This window comes from Hippopotamus amphibius, chromosome 4 (genome assembly GCF_030028045.1).
Source record: "Hippopotamus amphibius kiboko isolate mHipAmp2 chromosome 4, mHipAmp2.hap2, whole genome shotgun sequence".
Classification (NCBI taxonomy): domain Eukaryota; kingdom Metazoa; phylum Chordata; class Mammalia; order Artiodactyla; family Hippopotamidae; genus Hippopotamus; species Hippopotamus amphibius.
In genome coordinates, this window is record NC_080189.1 from 3,374,730 (window position 1) to 3,401,043 (window position 26,314).

The following is a 26,314-nucleotide window of genomic DNA, read 5'->3' on the forward strand; positions in this document are numbered from 1 at the left end:
TATTTGAGAAAAGAACCCCCTATGGAATTCCCTAGTGGTGCAGTGGTTAAGAATCCACCTGCCAATGCAGGAGAAACGGGTTTGATCCCTCGTCCTGGAAGATCCCACATGCCGTGCAGCAACTAAGCCCGTGCGCCACAACTACTGAGCCTGCTTGCCACAACTACTGAAGCCCATGTGCCTAGAGCCTGTGCTCCGCAATGAGAAGCCACTGCACTGAGAAGCCTGTGCACCGCAACAAAGAGTAGCCCCTGCTCACTACAACTAGAAAAGGCCCATGCACGACTATCACAACCCAACTCAGCCAAAACAAACAAAAAACTCACCAAAACCAGAAAACAACAACAACAACAACAACAAAAATCCTAGGCAGGATAAAAGAAATAAAAGAACATTCAAGCCAGGAGGATTGCAAGGGCATGAAGGCATTGGTGAATGCAGTATTTTCAGGAAACTGTGAGCATGTTGACATTGGCGCAGTAGAAAGTGTGAGCTGAAGATGTCTAGAGATGAAGGTAGATTCTCTCATTGCACCTGATATTCTGAAATTCCATTAGAAAATATCTGCTTGTGGATTTTCTTTAAACATCCTGCTTCCCTGTCAGTACTATTTTCAGTCTAAGAACTACTTACTCTGCATCAGGAATATTACTAGTAATTGTCTCATTCAACATTCTCTCTCCATCATTCCAGAGCCCCCTGGACCTGCACAGGATCTTTTAGGTCCAGCCTCCACCCTCCTAGCTTTTTCTTTCACATCTTTCACATTTTTATGTCTTTGGGAGCCATTTGCATGATTTCTCCAGCTCAGTCTTCTACTTTATTTTTTTCTCTAGTGTGTCTCTTTCATTTCACTACTGAGTTTTAAACTTTTTAAAGTCAATAAAATGTCATTATTTTATTATGATATATAAATATGCCTTATTATCGATCCAAGTATTATATTGCATTTATCTTCCTATAAAATAGTGTTTTTCTCCCTGGCATTAAAAATTGCATTTTTTCATTTGTTTAGTTTTCTGGATATCTACTGTTTTTCCTTTTTTTCTTTTCTAAATACAGTAACAGATCTGTCAAAGCATGGGAATAACTTTCTCCAGAGATCCCACATACACATGATATATAATTGCACTTAATTTTTTTCACTTTGCTCATAATGAGTGGTTTCCTGCTCCAACTGATGCTCGGCTACCATCTTGGGGCTATTCTGCTCTCCTGTAGCAACTGAGCAATGGAACGGGAAGAATCACCTATCCTCCACTGAGTTTTACATTTTTAAACAACTATATTTTCATTTCTATTATTCCTAATTAGTTCTTTTCCAAGATCATCGACTCTTACAATTGCAAGCTCTTTTTTATCACATTGATCATTAAAAAAACTCCTAAATTGTCACTTTCTGTTTTCCCTAATTGATTTATATTTCTTTGGAGTTAAGTTCTCATATGTGTTAAGCTGGTGGACTGCTTTTAGGGGATGGTTTCTGTGGGTCCTTGTCATCTTGGTTGTAAGCTTCTCTCCTGCAAGTGTCCTGGGGTCACGAGAGACAGACTCCTGGTGGTGTGGTCACACGAGTGCACTGGGCAGTACTTCCCTGGTGGCGCAGTGGTTGAGAATCCAGCTGCCAATGTAGGGGACAAGGGTTCGATTCCTGGTCCAGGAAGATCCCATATGCCATGGAGCAACTATGCCCGTGCACCACAACTACTGAGCCCATGTGCTGCAACATGCCTAGAGCCTGTGCTCCACAACAAGAAAAGCCACCACACTGAAAAGATGCCCATATACCACAATGAAGAGCAGCCCCCACTCTCCACAACTAGCAACTAGAGAAAGTCTGCACGCAGCAACAAAGACCCAATGCAGCCAAAAAAGAAAAAAATTTTTTTTTTTAAATTAAAAAACCAGGTCTTGTGTAGCCATTTGAACTGGAGCCCTTTCAGAGATTCAAGAACCTCTGAACATGAATGCTGTTTTAGGGCAGGGGGCACTTGTCCAGCCTCCAGCCTTCACGGACACCAGTATCCCAGCCCCTCCTGTTGGTCCTGACTTCAGCCTCTGTCCCTTGAGGGCAGCAGGGATTTGGCCTTATTTGCTGCTGTAGGTTTTCACCTGGTTCTTCTTCTAAGGACACCTTTCCATTCCAGCTATAGGAAGAACTCCCTTTCTTGTTTCTGAGTGCAGGATGTTTTTATTATATATCTTCTCTCATTTCTACATGCTTGAAATCAAAAGGAAACATCTCTATGCTCAACCTGTCATCTTCAAAGGAAAATCAACACACAGATGGAGATATAGGAAGCGGCCAGTGGCTCTTAGGGTCTGGACTTTATCCTGAAGGCTATCTGGGGATGACTGAAAAGTGAAGTTTCCTTCAGTCCTGGAGCTGGATAACCACCTGGCACCTTGGTTAGTGCCCCACGTGCAGAGCTGTGCTATAATCTGTGGCGATGCAGTTCTTCTTTGTGCAGGTCAGAATACAATGCCAGGCTCCTCTCCATTCCTGATGCCTGTTAACTAGTTACGTCGTTAAATAGTACAACATTTTGGAAGCTCTTCTCCAGAGATTTTTAATATTAGAAGCAAACCCCATGACCCTAAAACACATTAATCTGAGGTATAACCTTCCGAGGTGTTTTCAGTCACCACCAGTGGGGGGTTAGCTATTGACAGACCCAACTTGATAACAAAGAGCGCCTACCTAGATAAGTCAGAATTCTCTTGTGAACTCCGCTTTTGTTAAAAATTGGAAGAGCTGACAACTCTAAAATGTTTTGCGGTCTTCAGAGGACTCTGACAGTTATTACCTCTCGAGCCTACAAGAAGGAGGAGGAAGGAGAACTGCATCATGGAAGGTAAACCTTAGCTCCTGAGGGGTCGAGTGGCTTCTCCAAAGATTCACGGGAAGGCAGTAAAGCTAACATTAGCCACATTTGCAGGAGAACTTAAATATTGACAATATTACAGAATCCGGCTTTTCACAACCTATTCCAGAGCTGGGATGCTAATAAAATCACAAAGTGCAGGTAACGCGAGTGCTGATCCTGATAAATATTATATTTTCCAGGCGAAAACGTTTTCTGTAAATAAAGAAAAGGTTGGGAAAACATTTTAAAGCACATTTCCTTAATTAGAAAAAACTTTGCCACCAAATCAGATCAACAAGGAACGTATACCACGACAACTGGCACGCAGCAGGAGGTCACCCTGCTGTGAGCAGTGTGGCTGATGTCAGGTGCTAAGTGCTTTCAAAACTCGAAAGGGACAAGGACAGTGGTGGGTGAGTCAGAGGTAGAGAGACACAGCCCAATCCGAGACTCAAACTACTCTCACATTTAGAGTAAGGCACTGGGAAACTTGTATGTTATTCCTATAGAAGTTGATAATATTTGTGTGTTTCCATACAAACACCTCAGAAGAACATGTGGAAATCAATTTTTCATTTTTCAACATCTGCACTGTTAATTCACAAGTTCCAATGACACAGCGTCTGCTGAAAAGCCCATTCCGTTAATGACCGTCCTAACACAGAGAGCTGCACGGTAAGAGGAAACGCCCGGTGGAAACACAGGAACCAGCTCCCTTCACTCTGCCCGCAGGTGAGCTGAAGGAGCGTTCTGCGTCAGCTACGGGAGAGGCTGGGCCCCATACTTCCAATTAGATTTCCAATCAATCATGATGCCTCCTGCACACGCTACTGGTATTTCTTTGGTAGATTCTTATCATGATGCAAGAACACATTTAGTTTTGCTTCACTACCAAGAGCTTAAGAAGAATGACATTTAAACCAGGCAACACAACTACAAGTCACAACATGAGTCTTGGGGATTTTCCACCCAATCCTGGGTTAACCTGTCCAGCGACACACGGCAGACCATTTACCCCGTGAACCTTTAGGTCAGGACCGAGAAGGAAACATCTCACACAGGGACGGAAATCCTAGAGACAGCAGGAAGCAGCAGCCAGCGAGTCAGGGGAGCTCCCCTCTCCCTTTACAGAGCGTGAGATTGACTCCGACATACAGCAGAACACAATTCTCTGGAGAAATCCCCCCGGAAAAGTCCACTCCCGAAAGTAAGAAACTAAGTAACTACGGTTGGGTTAAGAATTGCATGCAACCACACTGTCAGGAGTGAAGTAAGAGGAGCCACAAGAAAATCCAGTCGAGGCTGCTTTTAGAATGTATCCCAGGGACTTCCCTGGTGGTCCAGTGGATAAGACTCCATGCTCCCAATGCAGGGGGCATGCATTTGATCCCTGGTTGGGGGACTAGGATCGCACACACTGCACAGTGAGGCCAAAAGCAAAAAACAAAAACTAGAATAAATAACCCAACCCACAAATGGGTGGAAGACCTAAATAGACATTTCTCCAAAGAAGACATACAGATGGCCAACAAACACATGAAAAGATGCTCAACATCACTAATCATCAGAGAAATGCAATTCAAAGCCACAATGAGGTATCATCAAAAAATCTAGAAACAATAAATGTTGGAGAGGGTGTGGAGAAAAGGGAACCCTCCCGCACTGTTGGTGGGAATGTAAATTGGTGCGGTCACTATGGAAAACAGTTTGGAGGTTCCTTAAAAAACTGAAAATAGAACTACCATATGATTCAGTAATCCCACTCCTGGGCATATACCCAGAGAAAACCATAATCCAAAAAGAAACATGTACCACAATCTTCACTGCAGCACTATTTACAATAGCCAGGACATGGAAGCAACCTAAATGCCCATCAACAGATGAATGGATAAAGAAGATGTGGCACATGTATACAATGGAATATTACTCAGCCATAAAAAGGAATGAAATGCAGCTATATGTAATGAGGTGGATAGACCTATAGTCTGTGATACAGTAAGCCAGAAAGAAAAAAACAAATATTGTATGCTAACTCATATATACGGGATCTAAAAAAAAAATTAAAAATGGCACTGAGGAACCCAGTGACAGGACAAGAATAAGGATGCAGATGCAGAGAATGGACTGGAGGACACGGGGTTGGGGGAGGTGGGGGGCAAAGGGGAAGCTGGGACGAAGTGAGAGAGTAGCATAGACATATATACACTATGAACTGTAAAATAGATAGCTAGTGGGAAGTTGCTGCATAACAAAGGGAGATCAGCTCAACAATGGGTGATGCTTTGGAGAGCCAGGATGGGGAGGGTGGGGGGGAGTTGATGGAGGGAGGGGATATGCGGATATGTGTATAAATACAGCTGATTCACTTTGGTGTACCTCATAAGCTGGTACAAGCGTATAAAGCAATTATATTCCAATAAAGAGCTTTAAAAAAAAAAGATATACAACAGTTCTAGCACCCTAAAAATTCCCTTTGCTCCTTCAGTCAATGCCCTCCTCTACCAGGACCCCAGTCAACCACTTATCTGCTCTCTGTCATGACTGTTTTGTGTTTTCTAGAATGTCATACAAACGAAATGATACAGTGTGGAGAATGTGATCTTAGTCTATTTTAAAGATTCATTTAAAAATCCATCCATGTGATTGCATGTATTAACATCCCATCCCTTTTCATTGGTGAGTAATAACTTATAGTATGGATACAGCACAGCTGGTTTGTCCATTCACCAGGTGATGGACACTGGGCTGACTTCAGTGTGGAGGTATTATGAATAATGCTATTGTTGATGTATCCTTTCCATTTTGTTCCAAATGCATGTATTCCCATTTTTTAAAATTAGGGTGTGGGAAGGCTCACCTCTCTAAATTAGAACCTGGAATAAATGAATATAATTACAGTTTGACTGACCAAGATTTATATAACTTCTCTTTGCATGCAATACTTGGTGTCTTCCTATGTACTATGTCTGTAAATATGCAAACATTACCTGGATTCCTTTAAGCAATGTATCTGGTTGATTTCCCCAGTAGATAAGATCAATCAAATCACTATGGTGATATAAAGTGCTTGCCTGTGGCCTTAAGGATATTTGATTTTCTCTAAAAAAAAAATCTTTAACAGCTACATGCAACAATTTCATACAGTAAAAATATTCCTGTTTTTTCCATCTGAAAAAAGAATACTCCTGTTCTGAGAACCAGTACTAATCCAATAGTACTCATTCCCGTAGGGGATGGGAAATACATGTATTTGGAACAAAAGAATACATAAATTCAAATACAGGCAAAACTAACCTATGGAGATAAAATTTAGATAAGTGGTTACCTCTAGCAGGGGTCAGTGGTATTGACAGGTGCAGGGAGGGAGGCTGGGGGGTGTGTGATCGAGTCTTACGTGCTAGAACTCTATCACCATCTGAGTGCTGGTTCCACGAGTGTATACATAGATAAAAATTCACCAGACTGTGAAATTAATATCAGTGCACATCACTATCTATATGTTTACCTCAATAAAATAGTATAAAGCAAATAATAGAAATAATCTTTAATCTGGGGTCAAATGAGATCATATGTCTGATACCTGGTATCATACCTGGCACATAATAAATGATGTTAAGAAATAAAAAAAAAACTAAAATAAAAATAAAATATTGATTCTCTGGTTTGTTTGATTAAAAAAAAAAAGAATGTATTTCTTTCTGACTTGCCCAAAGTTGACCATGTTTTCCGTTCTGCTACCAAGAGTCAGCATTGAGCTGATTATTTGCTTTTTAAGTCTGTTTTCCATACTAGCTTGATTTTCCCCTCTTCTTTCTAAGACAGAAATTGTGCCTTCTTCATCCCTGTTAGGAGTCTGCCACGTACACATGTTCAACCAATTTCTGTTGAATGAGCATTTTTTAAATCTACACCTTTGCTTTCACTTTTTGCTTATTTTTTGTAATAGTCTTTTTATTGCTGAAATATTTATGGTTATAACACAAATTTATATCTACAAAGAGCCCTACAGATACTGATTTATCTTAAAGGCTTTTTCTTATGAGTTCACATGTCTCCTGAAGCATCTAAGGAAGCTCACAGCATAACATCGAGTCACGCTGTACATCTCACTCAAATGCTGGGGCTAAGTTATCAGCATTATTCAGCGCGCCCCACGAATCAAGAACTTCTGGATGCCGTGCTCTTTTTAAGCTTCTCAATCAAAAACATCAAAGATATTCTTGTCTTCTTTATGCTCTAACCCTATTCTTTTAGATCTAGGAAATAAATTGAAACCTTAAAATACATTTATCAGCCTGTTTCCTTTAGTGAGCTATAACCATTGGGCACCTGTGACTTCACATAATAAAATGCACAAAGGCTGATGTGTTTACCTACCTATTCTTCTTCTTTTGGACATTTTTATTAAGATAAAATTCACACACTTTAAAATTCACCCATTGAAAGTGTACTACTCAATTGTTTTGGTATGTTCAATAGAACTGTGCAACTACCACTATGATCTAAGTTGAGAACATTTTCACTATCCCCCCCCCAAAAAAAACTCCATAACCGTTAGCAGTCACTCCCCATTCCCATCCCTCTCTTCCCAGTCCTAAGCAACGAAAAATTCATGTTTCCTGTATCTAAACATTCGGCTAGTCTGGGCAATTCATGTAGAGTCATACACGATCTTGGTCTTTCGTGACTGGCATAGTTCACTTATAATATTTTCAAGTTTCACCCACGTCATAGTATGCAATAATGTGTATCGGTACTTCACTCCTTTTTATGGCTGAATAATATTCCAAAGCCAACGCTGTTGAGCATCTTTTCATTTGCTTATTGGCTATTTCTATATCATTTTTGGAGAAATGTCTCCCCTTACCCAGACTGTTAAGGATGTGAAAATTGAGAAATTCACTCTCCAGAGAGAAAAAGCAGTAGATGTGGCCCAACAAACTTTTGCCAATACGCCTGAAAGATCAAAAGCTCAGAGTATTGAGTCACACGGAAAGCTCTTTGAAGCCTAAGTGTGTAACCCATAGATCTCCTCAGGCATCTCAGCAGAAGCCAACCATAGAGAAGGGAGTTTCTAGGGACATCCTGTGGAGGAGTCCCGGCTAATGGCATGAATCCCCATGACATACACAGGAGACCCACAGGTTCTTAAGAATTTCATATCTGCAGAAGCACTGCCAGCTTGGATGGAAAAGAACAGAGAGACTATGAAATAAAAGAAGGCTGTCAGACTTCCAAAATCCTCAGGCAGGAAATATGCTGATAAAACTACTCCGCTATAAACTCATGCTACCTTTCATGAAGAAGAATGACCCCAGATGGCAAAGAGTTGGAAGCCTCAGAGCATTATCCCCAGGCCTCTAAACCTAAAGGAGTTTGCCCCATCAGATTTAGAAACGAGTTGGAACCAGTGACTCCCTTTTTCTTTCAATTTTCTCCTTTTTGAACAGAAATGCCTATAACTGTTATCCTGTGCCTGTCTCACCACTGTGTTCAGGAGAAGACATTTATTTCTCCAGTTTCACACATCATGAGAGTGATGAATTGTGCCCCAGGATGGAGCACACCCAGAGTCTTACCCATAACTCATCTAGATGATTTAGATGATGATATTTGGGACTGCTGAGCTGACGAGATTTGGGGCTTTGAACGAATGCTGTAATAGTTTGAGACTTCTGGGGGCCTCAGGACAGAGCAGATGTACTTTGTACGTGGGATGGATGTAAATCTTTGAGGTCAGACTGTGTAGGCAAAGTCATGCCCAGCAAAGATGTCCTTATGTACTGGTGTTATGGACTGAATTCTCTCCTTTCTCCGCAATTCATCTGTTGAAGCCTCAAATCCCCAATGTGACTATACTTAGAGACAGAACCTTAAAGGATGCAGTTAAATGAGACCATAAAGGTGGGGCCCTAGTCCAATAGGACTGGTATCCTTGTAGGAAGAAAGGAATAGAGATGGAGCTCTCTCTTTTTCTCTTTCTCTCTCCATGCATCCAAGCAGAGAAAAAGCAATGTGAGACACAGTGACAAGGTGCCATCTGCCAGCCAGGAAGAGAGGTTTCACCAAGAACCAACCCTGCTGGCCCCTAACCTTGGGGACTCGAGAACTGTGAGAAAATAAATTCTGTTGTTTGAACCCAGTCTGTGGCTTGCTTACGCAAGCCCAAGCAGAATAATACAACTGGTATTTTCAAAATTTCAATTTCCAAACATTTGTTGCGAGTACGCAGAAACACAATATTTGTATACAGATCTGTATTCTGTAACCTTTCTAAACCCACCTACACACTTAATCAGCGTTATCCACATGGGTGTTCATTTTGTCTACAATAAAGACGGTTTTACTCCACTTCAGGTAGAAACAATCCATTAGAATTGCTAAGAAAACGGGTTTGTTTAAGAAAGTCAAGGTCCAAATAAGAATAAACTAGCTGCAGCTACTGAAGGAGTTTAAGAAACGAGAGTGTATTTGACCTGAAGGCCCCCAGACAAACTGTTTAGTGACATAATACTACAATTTCTCTCTCTCTGGCTTTATCCGCATCATCAGGTTTTAAGAGAAATACGTGTCTAAGCAGAAAATTGTGCATGTTTTAAATAAATTTTCCATGTTTAAAATTTATCTACCTATTTACCTATTTGGAATAACTTCTCATGTTTTTATTTTTATAGGTTCTTCAGATAATTATCCATAGACTTTGTAGTAAATGGTAAAGCTGTAACCCATTCTTGATATTTAGATGAATTTCATTTTTTTCAATACAAAAGCAAAGTGTTTTTGCATCTGTTTTAAAGATCTGTGCTTTTTATAACTGAAGGATAGTTGATTTACAATGTTGAGTTAGAACTTTCCATTTAAAATCAACTCATGGTTTGGTGGGAAGTTATATTAGGTGGGAGGTTGCAGGTGTCACCCAGAGCTGAGAGAAAGAACTGGAGGGACCGAGTCTGGATGGAGGAGAAGACTGTTTAGGTGCCAACTTCTCTCTCTTGTCTGGTGAGAAGCTGGGAGACTCCATTTAAGATCAGCGGAACAAGAAATGTATGTATAAAAGGATTTTCATATAAACTGAAGAAAGATATCTCTAGAGGAATTAAAAATAACTTGACAGGTTCTACAACCCAGAGTGAAGAAAAGGAATCGGGAGGAAATGTGAGTGAACTAAGTGTTCTGCTCGGATGGGGGGGAGTCTGTGGATATTGACATACGAGCCTAACGTGAAGGACAACAGGAACAGATATCAGAAGAATTAAAATCAGAAGTGGTCACAAGCAGTGACATCCAGGGATGGCTGTGGAACTGACTGTATGAGAAAAGTATTATCATTTTGATTTTGATTGTTAGTATCTTTTTCACTGTTTATTTTTCTGTTTATGCATATCATTTGGGCAATAAATATTAATAAAGTTACATTCTGATCATAAGCATACACTCACACCCGAATTTATCGTCTGAGTGAGCATCTGTCTTCACGATGCACCAAGGTCAGCTAGCTCGGTCTTCCTGGCGCGTTGCCCCACATGAACACATTGTGCAGCTCCCGACAGAGCAGCGGTGGGCGGGGCAGCGCTCTACCTGATGCCTGAAGGCTGCAAGAGCAGGCGTGGCCAGCCCAGAGCAGCTGTGTCACAACAGCCAACACCCTACACACGTTTATGGGGGTGATTTAGTTTCTGGAACTGTCAATCCTCGGTCACACAAAAGGTCCATTTTTTAATTTGCATTTTATTAGCTTTGTGGGTTGATCTGTATTTAATTGGGCCCTTGCTGTTAAGTTTATATGAATTCTAGGTGGAGTGTGTATCTGTTTAATGCACGTCAGTAAAATAATAAAAAGAAATAAGGCAATGTGGCAGTCAATGTCTTTTCCTCTCAAGTTTTTAAAAACACAAGTATACACCTTAATGCGAATGAATTTCAGTTCCTTTTCTGGTGGCAGAGATGCTAAAGTATCACATTTTGAAACTGAGAGGCGTCTCCCAGGGAGGAGGGAGGAGCCGGCGTGGGCTGTCACTGGGAGTGGGCAGGGTGAGACACAGGGCACGGCCACCCGCTCGCCCGCGGTCCCCAAAGCGTCCAGTACATCTCTCTCTAGTTCTGATCACTCCACGAGTCCACATGCACGCCCGCCTTTAAGATGCGGCCACCATAAATTTGTTGAAGGCATTTATCTCCGTTAGTATTTGTTTCCTGGGGCTGCTGTGGTGTGTTGCTGCAAATTTGGTCACTTAAAACAGAAGTTTATTCTCTCCTGGTTCTGGAGGCCAGAATCTAAACTCGGTTTGAGTGGGCCAAAATCAAGGTGTCGGCTGGGCTCCTCGGAAGCTTTAGGGGAGAATCTCTTCTTTGCCTCTTTCCGCTTCTGGCGCTGTGGGTGCTCCTTGCCGTGTGGCTGCCTCACTGCAATCTCTGCCTCCTAGTCACATGGCCTTCTCTCCTCTCTCTCTGTCACATCTCCTCTGCCCCCTTCTCACAGAGATGCAGGTAAGCGCGTTTAGGACTCACTGGATAATCCAAGGAAACCCCGCATCTCAAGATGCTTAATGGAACCCCATCTGCCAGGACCCACCCCTGGGATGACAGGTTCCAGGGATTAGGACATGGACATCTTTTGGGGAGACTTTTTCCTGCCTACCACATCCCTCAAGACCTTTTCTCCCATTCCAACTAACCCACCACTTTAGAAAGCATCCTCTGAAAAATGTGATAACCATACACTTACTGAACGTTTTAAAAACATTAATAAAAATAAAAGCAATCTAAGAAGGGAAAAGCAATGGGGAAAAAAGACTGATTAGATCCAAGGTTCTGTAAATTATCACTCAACCTAATATCTGGTGATTTTAGGACCTCACATAAAAGCACAGAGTTAATTTCACAATAATCTGGGATTTAGGGAATATGGAATAGCAATTTGAGAAAGTGCGTATATATGTGTTTCTACTTAAGCGATAAATGGTTCTTGAACCAGGGTTCAAGGTGAAAGTTTGTCTCAAAGAGAAGGCAGGTGATTTACCTTCATCCTTTTCAGTCTCCTGAGCTGCCTAGTTTATTGTGGAATACTTCCGTCTAGTTCTCCAATTTTATTATATCATCGATGTCTGTGTTCTGACCTAGACCTGGAAACTCAACTTCGACCTGAATTGATGCTTTGGGTCCTGACCAGCCAGAGTCTTCCCTAAAATAGCAACTACCAGATCAGCCAGCCCCTTGTAACACATGGTCCCAAAGGCTCCCAAAATTCACTTGAAATTTACCAACAGACTCTCATCTAAACCAAGTAGTAGACTCCAGGGAAAACCAGAGTGCCAGGATAAGACGTACTCCTTTGCACGGTTTATATGCAACTATGCCTTTAAAATAGGATGCACAATGTAGCAACGCTTTGAAAAGGGCCCCTTTATGGGTAAATACATAGGCACATCTGTCTTAACTTAGAGTCTGCGTGCAAGCATGAATAATAAGCATCTACCGTCATTCTTTCCATAAATGGTTCTTTGGTGTAAGGATTCAATAAATAAGCAAGACGCACCTCACAGTCCTTCTAGAACTAATGATGAAAAGTCAGAAGAGAGACTGTTAAGATTCTCCTAGGGACCCACTTCTCAGGACTTTGGAAGTTTGCAACTAACTATAAGGTTAGTAGCAGTGCAAATTAATTCTTTCTTTTATGAGACTCTGTCAGAACTCCCACTTTTCAGATTTGTTTCAATTTAAAGAATGATGCAAACTCACTGTTCAAGTCCAAGGAATGTAGACCTCGTTCCTCAAGGATTTCATAAATCGAGGGGTCTTACTTATTGTGGCAGGCACTATGCTGCCTCCCCAAGAGCCACGGCCCTCTGCCAACGCAGCAGAGGCAGACTCCTGTGAAATACTTGCTCTCTTAACCCTTACAGTTAAGGATGGCCATGAAATACAGTTATATGAACAAGCTGCCTATATGAACAAGCTGCCTCCTGATTAGTTTGGGGGAAAGAAAGAAATAATGAGGCAAGTGTTGATTTTCCTTTCCTTCCTGTGAGGGTGCAAGATGAGATGTGTGGCACTGTTGCAGCTACTTTGCCGACATGAAGACGATGGCAGCACAGAAAGACAGTCTTTGAGCCACTGAATCATCCTGGGACTTGCTGGGTCTAGACTTCTTGTTTTGGGAAACATGATAAACACCTGCAGTCTGAATTGTTTCAGTTAGGTATTTTGTTCCTTATGGACCAAAGTCCTCTAATGGATACATCCTAACATCTGGGCCTGGATAAATACTCAAGCTGATCCCTAAGATGGTTATCAGGTAGGCTGACCAGGTTCAGGAGATTCCTGAAATGTATCCACATTTTTATGAGCACGTATACGTCATTTCCCCTCTTCCAGTGATAAGATCACTTATGGGTTTATCACATTCTAAAAGTAGTTAAGACATATAAATTGCTATAGATAGTAGGAGCCATCAGAGCACAATCTCGAATTCAGTGCCTGGTGTTCCAACCTCTCCTAATCAGCCTGAACCCCTCACACGCGTCACGTCCCTCCAGAGCTTCTGGGCCAGGCAGCTCCTGCTCGATGAACACACCAGGCTCATTACAGCTCACGGTAACCTTCCTTCTTGGATCTCCTCCCATTTACATCGGATCTGTCTTTCAAATTCTTCATCCTCCAAAAATACCTTCCACAAATGCTTCCTGTCCTCACTAATCTCTCCCCTGTTCTGGACGGTCACCACCCATTTATAGCACTTAGTCTCAATTAGCATTGACACAGTAACTTTAAACAGAAACAGCAGTAACAAGAGTAGCAAAATACACTACCAAATGTAAAATAGATGGCTAGTGGGAAGCTACTGCATAACACAGGGAGATCAACTCGATGATGAGTGAGGACTCAGAGCGGTGGGATAGGGAGGGTGGGAGGAAGGGGATATGGGGATATATGTATAAATACAGGTGACTCACTTTGTTGTACAGCAAAAACTGGCACAGCAGTGCAAAGAAATTATATTCCAATAAAGAGCTTAAAAAAATAAAAAAATAAAAAACGTCAAACAGCATTTGGGGACAAAAAGGGATCATCACTGAAATTCTTAAGGCAGTTAAATAAAAACGACTGTGAAAGTCTAAAAAAAAAAATCAAACAAATATCTATTTCACGGCTAGAGAGACACCATTCACCCAATTCATCAGCTGGCAGGTGGGTGTGAAAAGAATCTACAAACACAGCCACAGATGCCCAAGTGCAAATGAACAACACAAGAGACCCGTCAGTAACCTACGTGTCCCATGACAGAACACCTGGTCACGGTCGCTGGTAATAGACAGACTATGATGAGATTGGATTTGGGGATGAGTTTAGGGTAGGAAGCAGAACAGAGAGAAGATGCCTGGGAAAATGGGCAAACTGCTTACTTCTACAAGGAACAGTAAGAAACAGTAAAGTATACATTACTCGTTATGATACACACAGGTTATTAAATTACCGTTAAACTACAGTGCAGTTTTCAGAGGGATTGTATGGAACCTCACGAAGAGGTAATCCACCGTCACTTAAAACTTGGGCACAAACACAACTTAAAACATAACATCAAGTCTCAGAAACATTATACGGAACAAAAGATCCAGGTGTACATGAATACGCATTACATGATCACATTAATAATGTCAATGTAAAATGTATAGACGTATGCCACAGTATTTTCTGATGTCAGAAGTTAGGTTACCCTCCGGAGATTAATGATGAAGAAAGGGCATGGGGTGGCTCTGGGGATGCTGGCTACATTCTGGGGTTTTGATCTGGGTGCTGGCTATATAGTCTGCTCAGTTTGAAAATTCATCAAACAATATTATATATATATATATATATATATATATACACACACACACACACACACACACACACACAATGTTTTAAAATTGTTTGTTCCAAAATTTTAAAAGAAAAGCTTAAAACACTGAGATACCCCTTCACCCCTATTAGAATGACAAATTAGAAAACCTGGGACACTGCCAACACCACATGCTGGCGAGGATGTGGAGAAACAGGAACTCTCATTCACTGCTGGTGGGGATGCAGGATGGTGCAGCCACTTTGGAAGACAGTTTGGTTGTTTCTTACAAAACTAAACATCCTCTTATCATATGATCCAGCAATCACGCTCCTCGGTATTTACTAAAAGAAGTGAAAACTCATGTCTCACAAAACCTCCACACAAATGTCTTCCTGTGTTCCTAGCAGCTTTATCCACAACTGCCCAAACTTGGAAACAACCAAGATGTTCTTCAGTAGGTAAATGGCTCAGTACGCTGTGGTACCTCCAGACGAAGGAATATTATTTAGTGCTGAAAAGAAATAAACTATCAAACAATGATAGTTCCTCCATGGACGAACCTTAAATGCATATTGCTAAGTGAAAGAAGCCAATCTGACAAGGCTACTTACTGTACGATTCCAACTATATGACATTCTGGAAAAGACAAAACTATGGGGACAGTAAAAAAAAAAAATCATCGTTTTCCAGGCATTATGGGGGAAGGGAGAATGAACAGACAGCACAGGGGATGTTGAGGGCAGTGAAACCACTCTGTGTGATGCTGTAAGGGTAGATACGTGCCATTACAAATCTGTCGAAGTCTGTAGACTGTACAACATCCAGTGAACCCTAATGTAAACCATGGACGTATCAACATAGGTTCATAGATTGTCACAAAGGCACCATCTGGTGAGGGATGTTGGCAACGGGGATGCCATGCAATTCTGGGGGGATATATAGGGTATCCCCCAGATAACTCTGTATAGGATAACTCTGTACATTCATTTGCTGGAACCTAACGCTGCTCTAAAAATAAAGTCTATTTAAAAAAATCCCTGGAAATTTTATTACATAACTTCCTCTGTTAGCTAGCAGTAACAACTCAAGCGGAGAGATTCTCTCAGACGTATCAATGATTTTAATATGTAGCTTTTCCCCACATAAACCCATTTCATCTTATTTTGACCAGTGTAAATTCAGAACACTTGATTAAGTTTCTGACTTGGATGCACTTACACTCTCTTGAAAGAGTGTCTGATTAATGAGCTGTAACTGCCAATTTGCTAGATTTCTTTCCCTCTCAATAAAGCCTATTGAATCCAATTGAAAATTAAAAAAGAAAGATGAGCTGAGAGATAGCAATGCAGTTATAGACATTAGATATAAATCAAACAATTATGAAATTTCAATTCCAGAACAATAATCTCTAAGTTATGCTCCCACCTGAAAGATTAATGAGTCTTATATTCTGGTAACCTCTGCTTGGCCTTAACCCAAAGTCCACCTTCAATAATACTTTCAAATATCCAAGGCTTTTTGTTTTTATACCACCCAAAAGTGTTCTAGTGTTTTCCATCACCAACCACTGTCCGTCTTCTCTACAGTGAAAATCCATAGAAGTCAAATGTCAGGGATGTTTTAGTGCAAATATGACCCTGCTGGATTTTTCAGCTCCCACGACTATAACTGTGGCACTAAAAATTATCAGAGTCCTTTTCATCAGAATGCAAGAGCTGCAGCTGCTAAAAAAAAAAATGCATATGCTCTGTGTGACCTATCGCAGACATATATTTAATATCTGAAAATAAAAAAGGTAACTTTGAGTCTATTATTCCAAAGAGAAATTTAGAAAAGAGCACAGACTAGCAAGGGAGAAATGAAAGACAAAATTGAAAAGGACACATTCTCATCTGGCTAATCCCTTTGGAATGAAGACTGCCTTAAACACTTTGATTTTTAAAACATAAATTGTGCCTCACTGGTGATAATTAGGCTGCACTACAGAACAAAGGCACTTGTCACTCAGAAGTATGACCATGAGGCCCTTCAAGATCCAGGGGCACCAAAGGGGCATTCCACCACGATCCTTCCCAAGGACCCGTCCCAAGTTGGCAAGGGGACCCGCGCGTACTCAGACACATTTTCACCAAAAGACTGAATCCAAGGAGTCTGGAATGGATTTAAGGGTTAAGTAGAAAACAGATACTATAATCTGAGTTTCAACAAACCAGAATACAAGACTGGAAACAGGCAGCACTTGAGAAGATAATTTTTTAAAAAGTACATGCGATGAGTTTCAAGTCAGTCTATGAAATGGAAGCAAGGCTGGCTGTAACGCCCTCAAAACTGTGCGCATATGTCCAGAGCACTGTTACTGTTGGGGCTCTCTACTCTTCACGACTCAGCTTCCTCCCTCACGCAGTGGAAGCCACTGCTGCCATGGACTCGCGGAGAGACCAGTACTAGAGAGAGAGGTGCCAGACACTTTGAGGACCATGGGCGATGTGATGGCTGGGCTGTGTGTTTTGTCAAAGATTCGGTCACTCACAACTCAACAGGTCTTTAACCAAGCCTTGCCTGTGACTTCCGTTTTATTTTTGCTTAACCATTACACTACTGTGACGTTCTCCCTGCGCACGGTCTGTCTTTCTCAGTGGATCGAAGCGCCCGTGGAAAGCACGGGCCCCATCTTTGCCCATGTTTCACCCGGCGCGTAGCTCAATGCCCTCAGCCCCTTGCAGGGATCATTCATGTCTGATCAATGGATAGCCATCACTGGCCCACATGAGGATGCTCTGCACGTCAGTGGATTCGAGAAGGCTCTGAATAACCTGCCATCCTCTGTGCCTGGCAGAATTCTGAATGCCGAAACAAAAGCCACTGCTGCATCCTGGGAGAGTGATGAGCGGGTGATGGGAGGCACTTGCCGTTGAACTTGCCGTCTGACCGTCCTCAGCCTAGGACACACAGCCCCCGAGCCGCACAGCTCGGAGAAAGAAGCACTAGCTTTGCAAGCCCTATAGAGCCAAAGGGTCAGGCAGGTGCAGCCACATTTTTATTTTAACAGAAGAATAAAGGAAATTCCGCTCAAAGCCTTTACTGGAGCTCATGGGTTCACGAGAGCCTCTCCCGCATTGTGGTTGCCCCTGACAACTGGCCATCAGCATTCAGAAAGATAACGGTTTTCAACAACTGTGTTCTCTATTTATTGCAGAAAGGATGCTGCTGTGATGGTTCTGGCTGCACAAGAACTGAATGTAAAACACCTTCAGGAGTAGCAGCTGCATTTGAGAGAACAGGAGTTGACATGTTTCTGTGCACAGCTGGGAAGACCCAGGGACAGCTCTCTGCCTGGCGTTGAGTTGGGCACGTGGAAGGGAAGGTCCCAGGACTGGCTCTTAGCCTTAGGTTACTCAGTCCAGAAGTTCCCCACCCAGCCTTGTTGCTATGGACCGCGGTGTGAGGGCAGCCCCTGGCAGCCCTTCTATCACCCTTTGAAGTGACAGCTGCAGGAGACCTTGGGTTCTGGGTGACATGGACACTCATGTCACCTTGGAAGGTGGAGGGTGGGGCAGTAACTGCAAACGACCTAAAACATCATTGCTTCCTAAGTCCCAAAGTGAGTGCCGGACAGTCACAGCATCAAGTCAATAACCACTGTCTCACCTAAAGCACACGTACATTCAAAGGGAAACAAAGGTAGGAGCACATGCTCCGCAAATTCTGAGGGAGACCTGATTTCCTTTCTATTAATTAAAAATACGTAGTTGCCAAAGTCCCAGAGCTTTTATTAATTAATTTTAATTAATACAAAACATTTGCAAAATTACAAAAGAGAATAGTATTTGTCTTTCCTAATCTTCTTCCCCAATCCCTCTTGAATCTACTCATTTAGATTCAAACAGTTGGATTGATTTTTTCCTGTTCAGTCAGATGCTCTGTGTTGAATCGTGAGTCCAAGTGTTCTAGGAACTCTGATCTCGTCATAAAACTCACTCACAGAGAGCGCAACTCTCTTTTCAGAACTGCCACTGAAACCTCTTCCCTGTTAGGCAAGTGTTGTTGGCACTTTAGTACATAAATGACCAGACTGAACCACTTTTTAAACAACTCTCCCACCACTGCATATACTAACACCTTAACTGAGATAAAATTCACATATCACAAAGTTTACCTTTTTAATGTATATAATTCAGTAGCTTTTTTTCTCTTTTAAATTAATTACTTATTAGTTAATCTATGTATACATATCAGCATATATATGTCAACCCTCATCTCCCAATTCATCCCACCACAGCCCTCCACTCCCCCGCTTGGTGTCCTTATGTTTGTTCTCTACATCTGTCTCTATTTCTGCCTTGCAAACTGGAATTCAGTAGCTTTTGATGTATTAAAGAATTGTGCCTTCATAACCATTGTCAAATTCCAGAATATCTGCATCACCCCCCAAAGCTCTCATGATGCGTCGATGTGGGCTCAGCAGTTGTAGCAGATGTGCCACTCACGTGGGGATGTTGACACTGGGGTGGGAGGTGGGGTGGACCATGCATCTGTGTGGGGCAGGGCACATATGGGAATATGTGTACATATATGTACCTGCCTCTCAATTTTGCTGGGAATTTAAAACGGCTCTAAAAATATAATGTCTTTATAAAAGAAGAAACCTCATACCTACTAGCAGAGTTGGCAGACACTTCTTACTCTCCCCACTTCCAGTCCCTGGCAACCACTAACTTACTTTTCATCTCTGGATTTGTCTATTGTGGAATCATACATTATGTGGACTTTTTGTCTAACTTCTTTCACTTAGCATAATGTTTTCAAGTTTTAATCTATGCTGTAATATGCATCTGTATTTCATTTTTTTATAGCTGAATAATATTCAACTGTGTGGATACACCACAACTGTTCATCTCTTTACCAGATGAGGGACATTTGGGTTGTTTCTACTTTTGGGCTATTATAAATATTTCTATGGATATTTGTAGACAAATTCCTGTATAAAACATATTTTCAGCTTTCTTGGGTATATACCTAGGGGTGGAATGACTGGGTCATATGGTAACTCTATGTTTCCTTTTTTGAGGAATTACCTTCCACAGAGGCTACACAATTTTACATTCATACTAGTACTGTATGAGTTTCCAATTTTTCTACATCCTCACCAATACCTGTTATTTTCCTTTAAAAATATACATTTTTTTTTTTGGATTTGACTTGGAGGGTATTATGCTAAGTGAAAAAAGTCAGAAAGAGAAAGACAAATACTGTATGATATCACTTATACATGGAATCTAAAAAATACAACAAACTAGTGAATATAACAAACAAGAAGCAGACTCACAGATACAGAGAACAAACTAGCGGTCAACAATGAGGAGAGGTAGGGGAGGGGCAGTGTAGGGGTAGGAGAGCGGGAGGTACAAACTGTTGAGTGTGAGACAGGTCAAAGGATTTTTTGTATAACATGGGGAATATAGCCAATATTTTGTAATAACTGTAAATGGAGTGTAACCTTTAAAAATAGTATAAAAATAAATACAAAAATTATACATATATGTCTCTCTCCATCCTACTGGGTGTGAAGTGGTGTCTCACTGTGGTCCTGACCTGTGTTTCCCTGATGACTAACGATGTAGAGCATCTTTTCTCATGCTTATTGGCCATTTGTATTTCTTTGGAGAAATGTTGTTCAAATCTTTTACCCACTTTAAAATTAAATTCTGTCTCTTGTTCTGAGTTGTAAGAATTCTTTGTATAATCTGGATACTAGATGTTTATTGCATGTATGATTTGCAAATATTTTCTCCCATTCTGTGGGTTGTCTTTTCACTTTCTTCATAGTGTCCTTTGATACACAAAAGTTTTTACGTCTGATGAAGCCTAATTCATTTTTTCTTGAGCTGCTTGTGCTTTGATGTCATATCTAAGAAACAGTTGCCAAATCCAAGGTCACAAGGATTTACCCCAAGTTTTCTTCTAAGAGTTTCATAGTTGTAGCTCTTGTATCTAGGCTGCTGATCTACACTGAGTGAATTTCTGTACAAGCCGTGAGGCAGGAGTCCAGTATCATCTTTGCATGTGGATACCCAGTCGTACCAGCACCATTTGTTGAAAATACTTCTTTCCTATCAAATGGTCATAGCACCCTCGTCAAAAACGAACTGAAAATAGCTGTATGGGTTTATTTTTGAATTCTAAATTCTATTCCATTGATCTATACATCTATCCTTATGATAGTAATATTTTGATTATTTTGATTACTGTAGCTTTAGAGTAAGGTTTAATATTAGAAATATAAGTCCTTTAACGGTTCTTTTTCAAGATTGTTTTGGTTGGTCTGAGTACCTTGCACTTTCATATTAAGTTTAGAATTGGCTTGTCAATTTCTGCAATAAAAGTAACTGGGATTTTGATAGGAATTGGGTTGAATCTGTAGATAAATTTGGGAAGTACTGTCATGTTAACAACATTACATCTTCTAATCCATGAACAATGGAATAGCTTTCCATTTACTTAGGTCTTCTTTAATTTCTTTCAATTATGTTTGGTGTTTCTCAGTGTGTAAGTCTTACACTTTGCTCATTCCTAAGTACCTTATTCCCTTTAAAACTAATGTAAGTGGAATTATTTCTAAATTTCATTTTTGAATTTTTCCTTACTAGTGTATAGAATACAAATAATTTTTGTATAATGATCTTATATCTTCCAATGTTGTTGAATTCATTTATTAGTTATAGTATGTTTTTGTGTGTGTTTTTGTGGATTCTTTAAGATTTTCTATTCACAAGATCATGCCATCTGTGAATAGAGATAGTTTTATTTCTTTCTTACCTGGATGTTTTTCCCCCTTGTCTAATTGTTAGAGTCTCCAATACAATGTTAAACAGAAATAGTGAGAGTGAATATCCTTGTCTTATTCCTGGTCTTAGCAGGAATGATTTCAGTATTTAACTGCTAAGTGTAATGTTAGCTGTGGGCTTTTAAAAGATGCTCTTTATAAGGGTGGAAAAGATTCTTTCTTTGCTTATTGAATGTTATAATGAAAGGATTTTGAGTTTTGTCAAATGCTTATTCTGTGTCTATTGAGATGATCATGGTGTCTTTTTCCCCCTTCATCCTATTAATATGGGTGTACTACATTGATTTTTTTCATATGCTAAGACAAATTTTCCTTCCTGGGATGAATCCCATTTGGTCATGGTATATAATCCTTTTTAAATGTTGCTGGTAATTTGGTTCGATTTGCTAGTATTTTGCTGAGGTTTTTGCATCTATATTGATAAGAGATATTGGTCTGTAGTTTTCTTGTGATATCTTTATTGAGTTTTGGTTTCAGGGTACAAACTACTCTTTTTCCATTTAAATTCTGTGATTATAGTTTAAACATACCTCAACATTTGCCTGCACTTTTTGTACCTATCAAAAATTTTTTTTACATTGCATTTCTTTCATCTTAAAGTCTAATACCTGTGTAGTCTATTTATTGGGGACTGGAACATTTTTTTTTTTGTCCACACAAATCAACACCTAACACAACAAGAGGAACGGATAGTTATGCAGGTTTATATGTGGTCACAATGTTCTCCTATCATGACCCCACGCGTTCATCTTATAGGCCGAAGCTTTCTTCTCGCCCTAAGCTCACCACTCTCCTGCTACTAAATTCTTATCACTCCATTTTAAAGTACATTTTACATATTACCTCCTCTATGAATTTTCTCATAAAGGGCTTTCTCTCTTTCCTTTCAGCTTCTAAACAATTTGTGTTTGAACTTTCAGTAATCCACATCAATACATGTTTTTTCTGTAGAATTTTGCAGACAATTTTGTGTGGTTTTTTTCTTCCTTGAGAGACTTCTGATTCTGTTTTATACTTCTTTTTATTTCATCAGTAGTTATCTAATAAGTAGTTTATCCTTAGCCCATATTCAATACATGTTGTTTTAATAATTTTCTTAATTCATCCTTGATATAATACCCAGGAATGCCATGAGAGATACACAATTATCACATTTATAATGACACCGTCTTTAAGCTCATCAAGCATAAACACTTGTGAAATTTAATATATGTCAAGAATTTCCACCTAGTCAACAATTATCTACACAAATTCAAAGCATGTGAAATGGAAATCTTTCAATGAAAGCATATTACCTCATTTTACCATATGGCACAATGAGAATTAGAACCTGGGAGAAATAAAGTACATAATAGGTAGTTACTTAGAAGAAAATCGCAAAGTAAAATGACGCGCTTCCTCCCTCACAGCGACTCGCTCTTCCGAGAACAACGGTAAGTACCTGGTGTCAGCAGGATCACCGAGGTGACGATGAGGGAGCAGATGACCAGAATGACCAGCAGCGCGATCGCGATTCCTTTCCAGTTTCTCTGGGGAGGGTTACTCCCCACCAGCTCCTGAAACAACACCGTAAAAGAGAAACGCCGTGAGGAAAATGAGGAACTGAAATAAGCCAAGTAAGCACACCTCAGTCAAATCAGGAGCTCAGGCGTATTCTCGTATTCTCGTCCTTGAAGCTATGGTGAAGTCCTTTCTCTGCCCTCTGCCTCAGGGTCCAAAGGGAGCCCCAGGCTCCCTTCTCCAGCCCACAGCAAAGCCTCATCTCAAGAACCTGATGTTGTACTATGTTTACAGCTTTTGTGTAACCGAATGCGTCTCCACCCAATAAACGAGGTCCTGCGGCACAGGGTGATTGTGGAGTTTCTCATTACAGCCAACCTATTAGCACCCTCCAAGTCAAACCCAAGTATGATGAATTTTTCCCGCCCAAGGCCTCGCTCATCCTTCTCTTCACTGACATCCACACTGTTAACTTCAGGCCACCAAATTCAAACATTTACTTAGCGCACACGGTGTTCCAGTTTTAATCAACATCTGCCATCCTGAGCCTTTCCTTCCTTCTACAGCTCCTCAAACAAAGCTTGAACACTTCCCAGGTCTCCCTTCACTGGGTAACCCACCTACCCTTTCCTAGGTTTTAGTGCTCCCCGCTCAGGGAGCCATATTTGCATTATAGCAGGTGCTGGAGTTGCGAGGGGGGATCTGGAGACACGGCTAATAATTCCAAAGATGGACTAAATCTAGGAAATTAACCAGGCATATTGGCTGCTGAGACTAAATTTTCAGTTCCTTTCAAATTAGGAAGATTTATAACTTACAGGCCAAACTAGGATCCTTTGAGAGACAAAGGGGGTCATATTAATATTAATATAATAGTATATATGAATAATAATTATTAATGATACAAGAGCAACTGGGACTCTGCAGGGCAACTACAGGCATATGTTCACACGGAAAATGAGCTAATGCCACTTCTGCCTAAACACAGATCACAAAATATTCTCTCTTAGAGTGCCCACAACTGCAACTCATATTAACTCCAAGTCAAAATGCAAAAGGTCGGAGATGGTGTCAAAAGCAGGTAATGCGATGCATAGATACACCTTTACCCAAGGCTGAAAGTTCATTAGACTGTACCAAACTGCTGCGAATCACAGTAAAGAGGATACTCAACCACGGGATACAAATAATTAATATTTGACATCCAAATATTTAATACTGGCTATCTAGGTTACAGGATTAAGAAAAATTTGACCCCAAACAATTACTATTGGCCATCTAGGTTATCCAATTACGAAAAATTCTGAGGACCATTATAACCTTAGCAGCAACGTGTTCTACAGTTTTTAGACATTTCAAGTATTCTCATTTGCCATTGAGAACTGAACCTGCCTATTAAAAACCAGCTTCTCAGCACTTAAAAATAAGACTAAACATGAACATGAAATTACGACAGAAAGTTATGCTGAGTCAACCCCATTTCCTGTTGGACAGAGTTCTCTAAGCAAGGAAATCACTGGCCAATGGCAAGACATGATCAGATCTCACTGATTCAGCAGCTTTTCATCTCACCCAAGTTTAAAAAGGAAATAAGCCATTCTCACCAAATTTGTGACTAGCATAAGTCTTGCAGTAGTGCTGTTCACCAGACCATCACTGTGTATACTACCTCTCACAGGCCCAACGTGGACATTTCTCAAACACTGTTCAGGTTAAATCCCAGGGAAACGATAAAAAACAGAACTATTTCATATTTGAGAACGAATCTTATTCTAGACCAAGGCTGATAAAATCAGTGGCGGTGTCTCCATCCGCTCAAACGATGGATATCTTTTAAATCTTGTCCCTAATAAGGATAATCTAGAATTCTAAACATTGTTTTATTCAAACCTGGAGTTGGTCACTTCAATGGCAGTTTTTTTTTTTTTTGGCCATGCCACGCAGCTTGTGTGACCTTACTTCCCTGACCAGGGATCAAACCTGTGCCCCCTGCAGTGGAAGCACAGAGTCCTAACCACTGAATGGCCAGGGAATTTAAATTTTGTTTTACACACATCTGTTAGATGCACTGGTAGAAGTTTATATTAAAAACAAACAAAACAAAACTAAGACTTTTTTGCTTTGCGTCAATTTCTTGAGTGGCCAGTAATGTAAGTAATTTACTTGCAAAAGTATACTTGAATGATGTTGCAGTGGCATACCCAGTCGGCCCCTCCCTGGCCCGAGTACACCCACCATATGGTGTCCAGGTCTAGGCTGGATATTGTCAGAGATAATGATGGACAGGTTTATCTACAAAGAGGACCAGAAGATGGAGATGATGCAAAACATGCCATATGATATAAGGCTGAAGGAAGGGCTCAGCCTCAAAAACCAAATACTTAGAGTCTCTGTCTATCTGAATTATTACATGCCAGAGAGAGAAGACTTCTTCTGTGTAGCTCCAGAAGGCAGAGTTAGAACCAAAAGGAAATTTCGCAGAATTATCTATCAAAAACCTTCAGAATTTCTAACCACTAGTGTTACTTCATGACAGAATGGAGTTTCACCCGGAAGCGAGCAGAGTGGATGAAAATCTCACAGGGACCCAGGAGGGACAGCCCAGGGAGGAAGGTGGAAATAAGAGATCTTAAAAACATCTAACACAGTGTACATTCTGTGGACACACAGGACGTGGAAAAGAAAGATGCAGAACTGTGAGACGGCTCCAGTAGGTGGGGAAATGAAAGGTCAGGACAGTTCATAAAGAGGACAAAGACTCTGCTCCCTCCATGCTCACGGGGCTAAGAAAAGATTTTGCACAGAAAACCAATTCAGTGTGTATTACTGGATGGGAGAATGCACGTAGGATAACCAAACAGGCGTGGATAGCAGAGCCACTTAAGTGAAGCAATTCTGGGTCACTGATGCCATTTCTTAAGCACAGAGGCATGACACTGTCTTTCAGGCAACATTTTTACTTTTAAAAAGCAGGGGAGTTTCACCCACAGAAAAGAAGACAGTGTCTATTAAATTCCATTTTCATTTGCCAAAATTCATTTTCATAGTGCAGACAATTTTCTTTTTTACTACACAAACAGTATTGCTACAATAATAACAGGAAACAAATAGGAAAAAAAAAAAAAACTCCACGAACCATCTTGCTAATCCAAGGAAACAAAAGTTTTCATTTTTCCATCTTCCTTTCCAGTCCTGGTCGATAGGCATATTTAATTTTTACATAGGTATAACAAGAACACAGATCTGGTTTTTGAGTTAGAATGCAGGTTAACAGTGAAAATC

At 40.7% G+C, this 26,314-nt stretch overlaps 1 protein-coding gene across 1 annotated transcript in view; it reads right to left on the reverse strand.

Moving 5' to 3' along the window:
• Positions 1–26,314, reverse strand: part of DPP6 (dipeptidyl peptidase like 6) — a 717,707-nt gene that overhangs the window by 347,660 nt on the left and 343,733 nt on the right. The window contains exon 2 of the mRNA XM_057731732.1: positions 22,974–23,088. Coding sequence (XP_057587715.1) covers positions 22,974–23,088 — 115 coding nt within the window. The remainder of the gene's footprint in view (positions 1–22,973; positions 23,089–26,314) is intronic.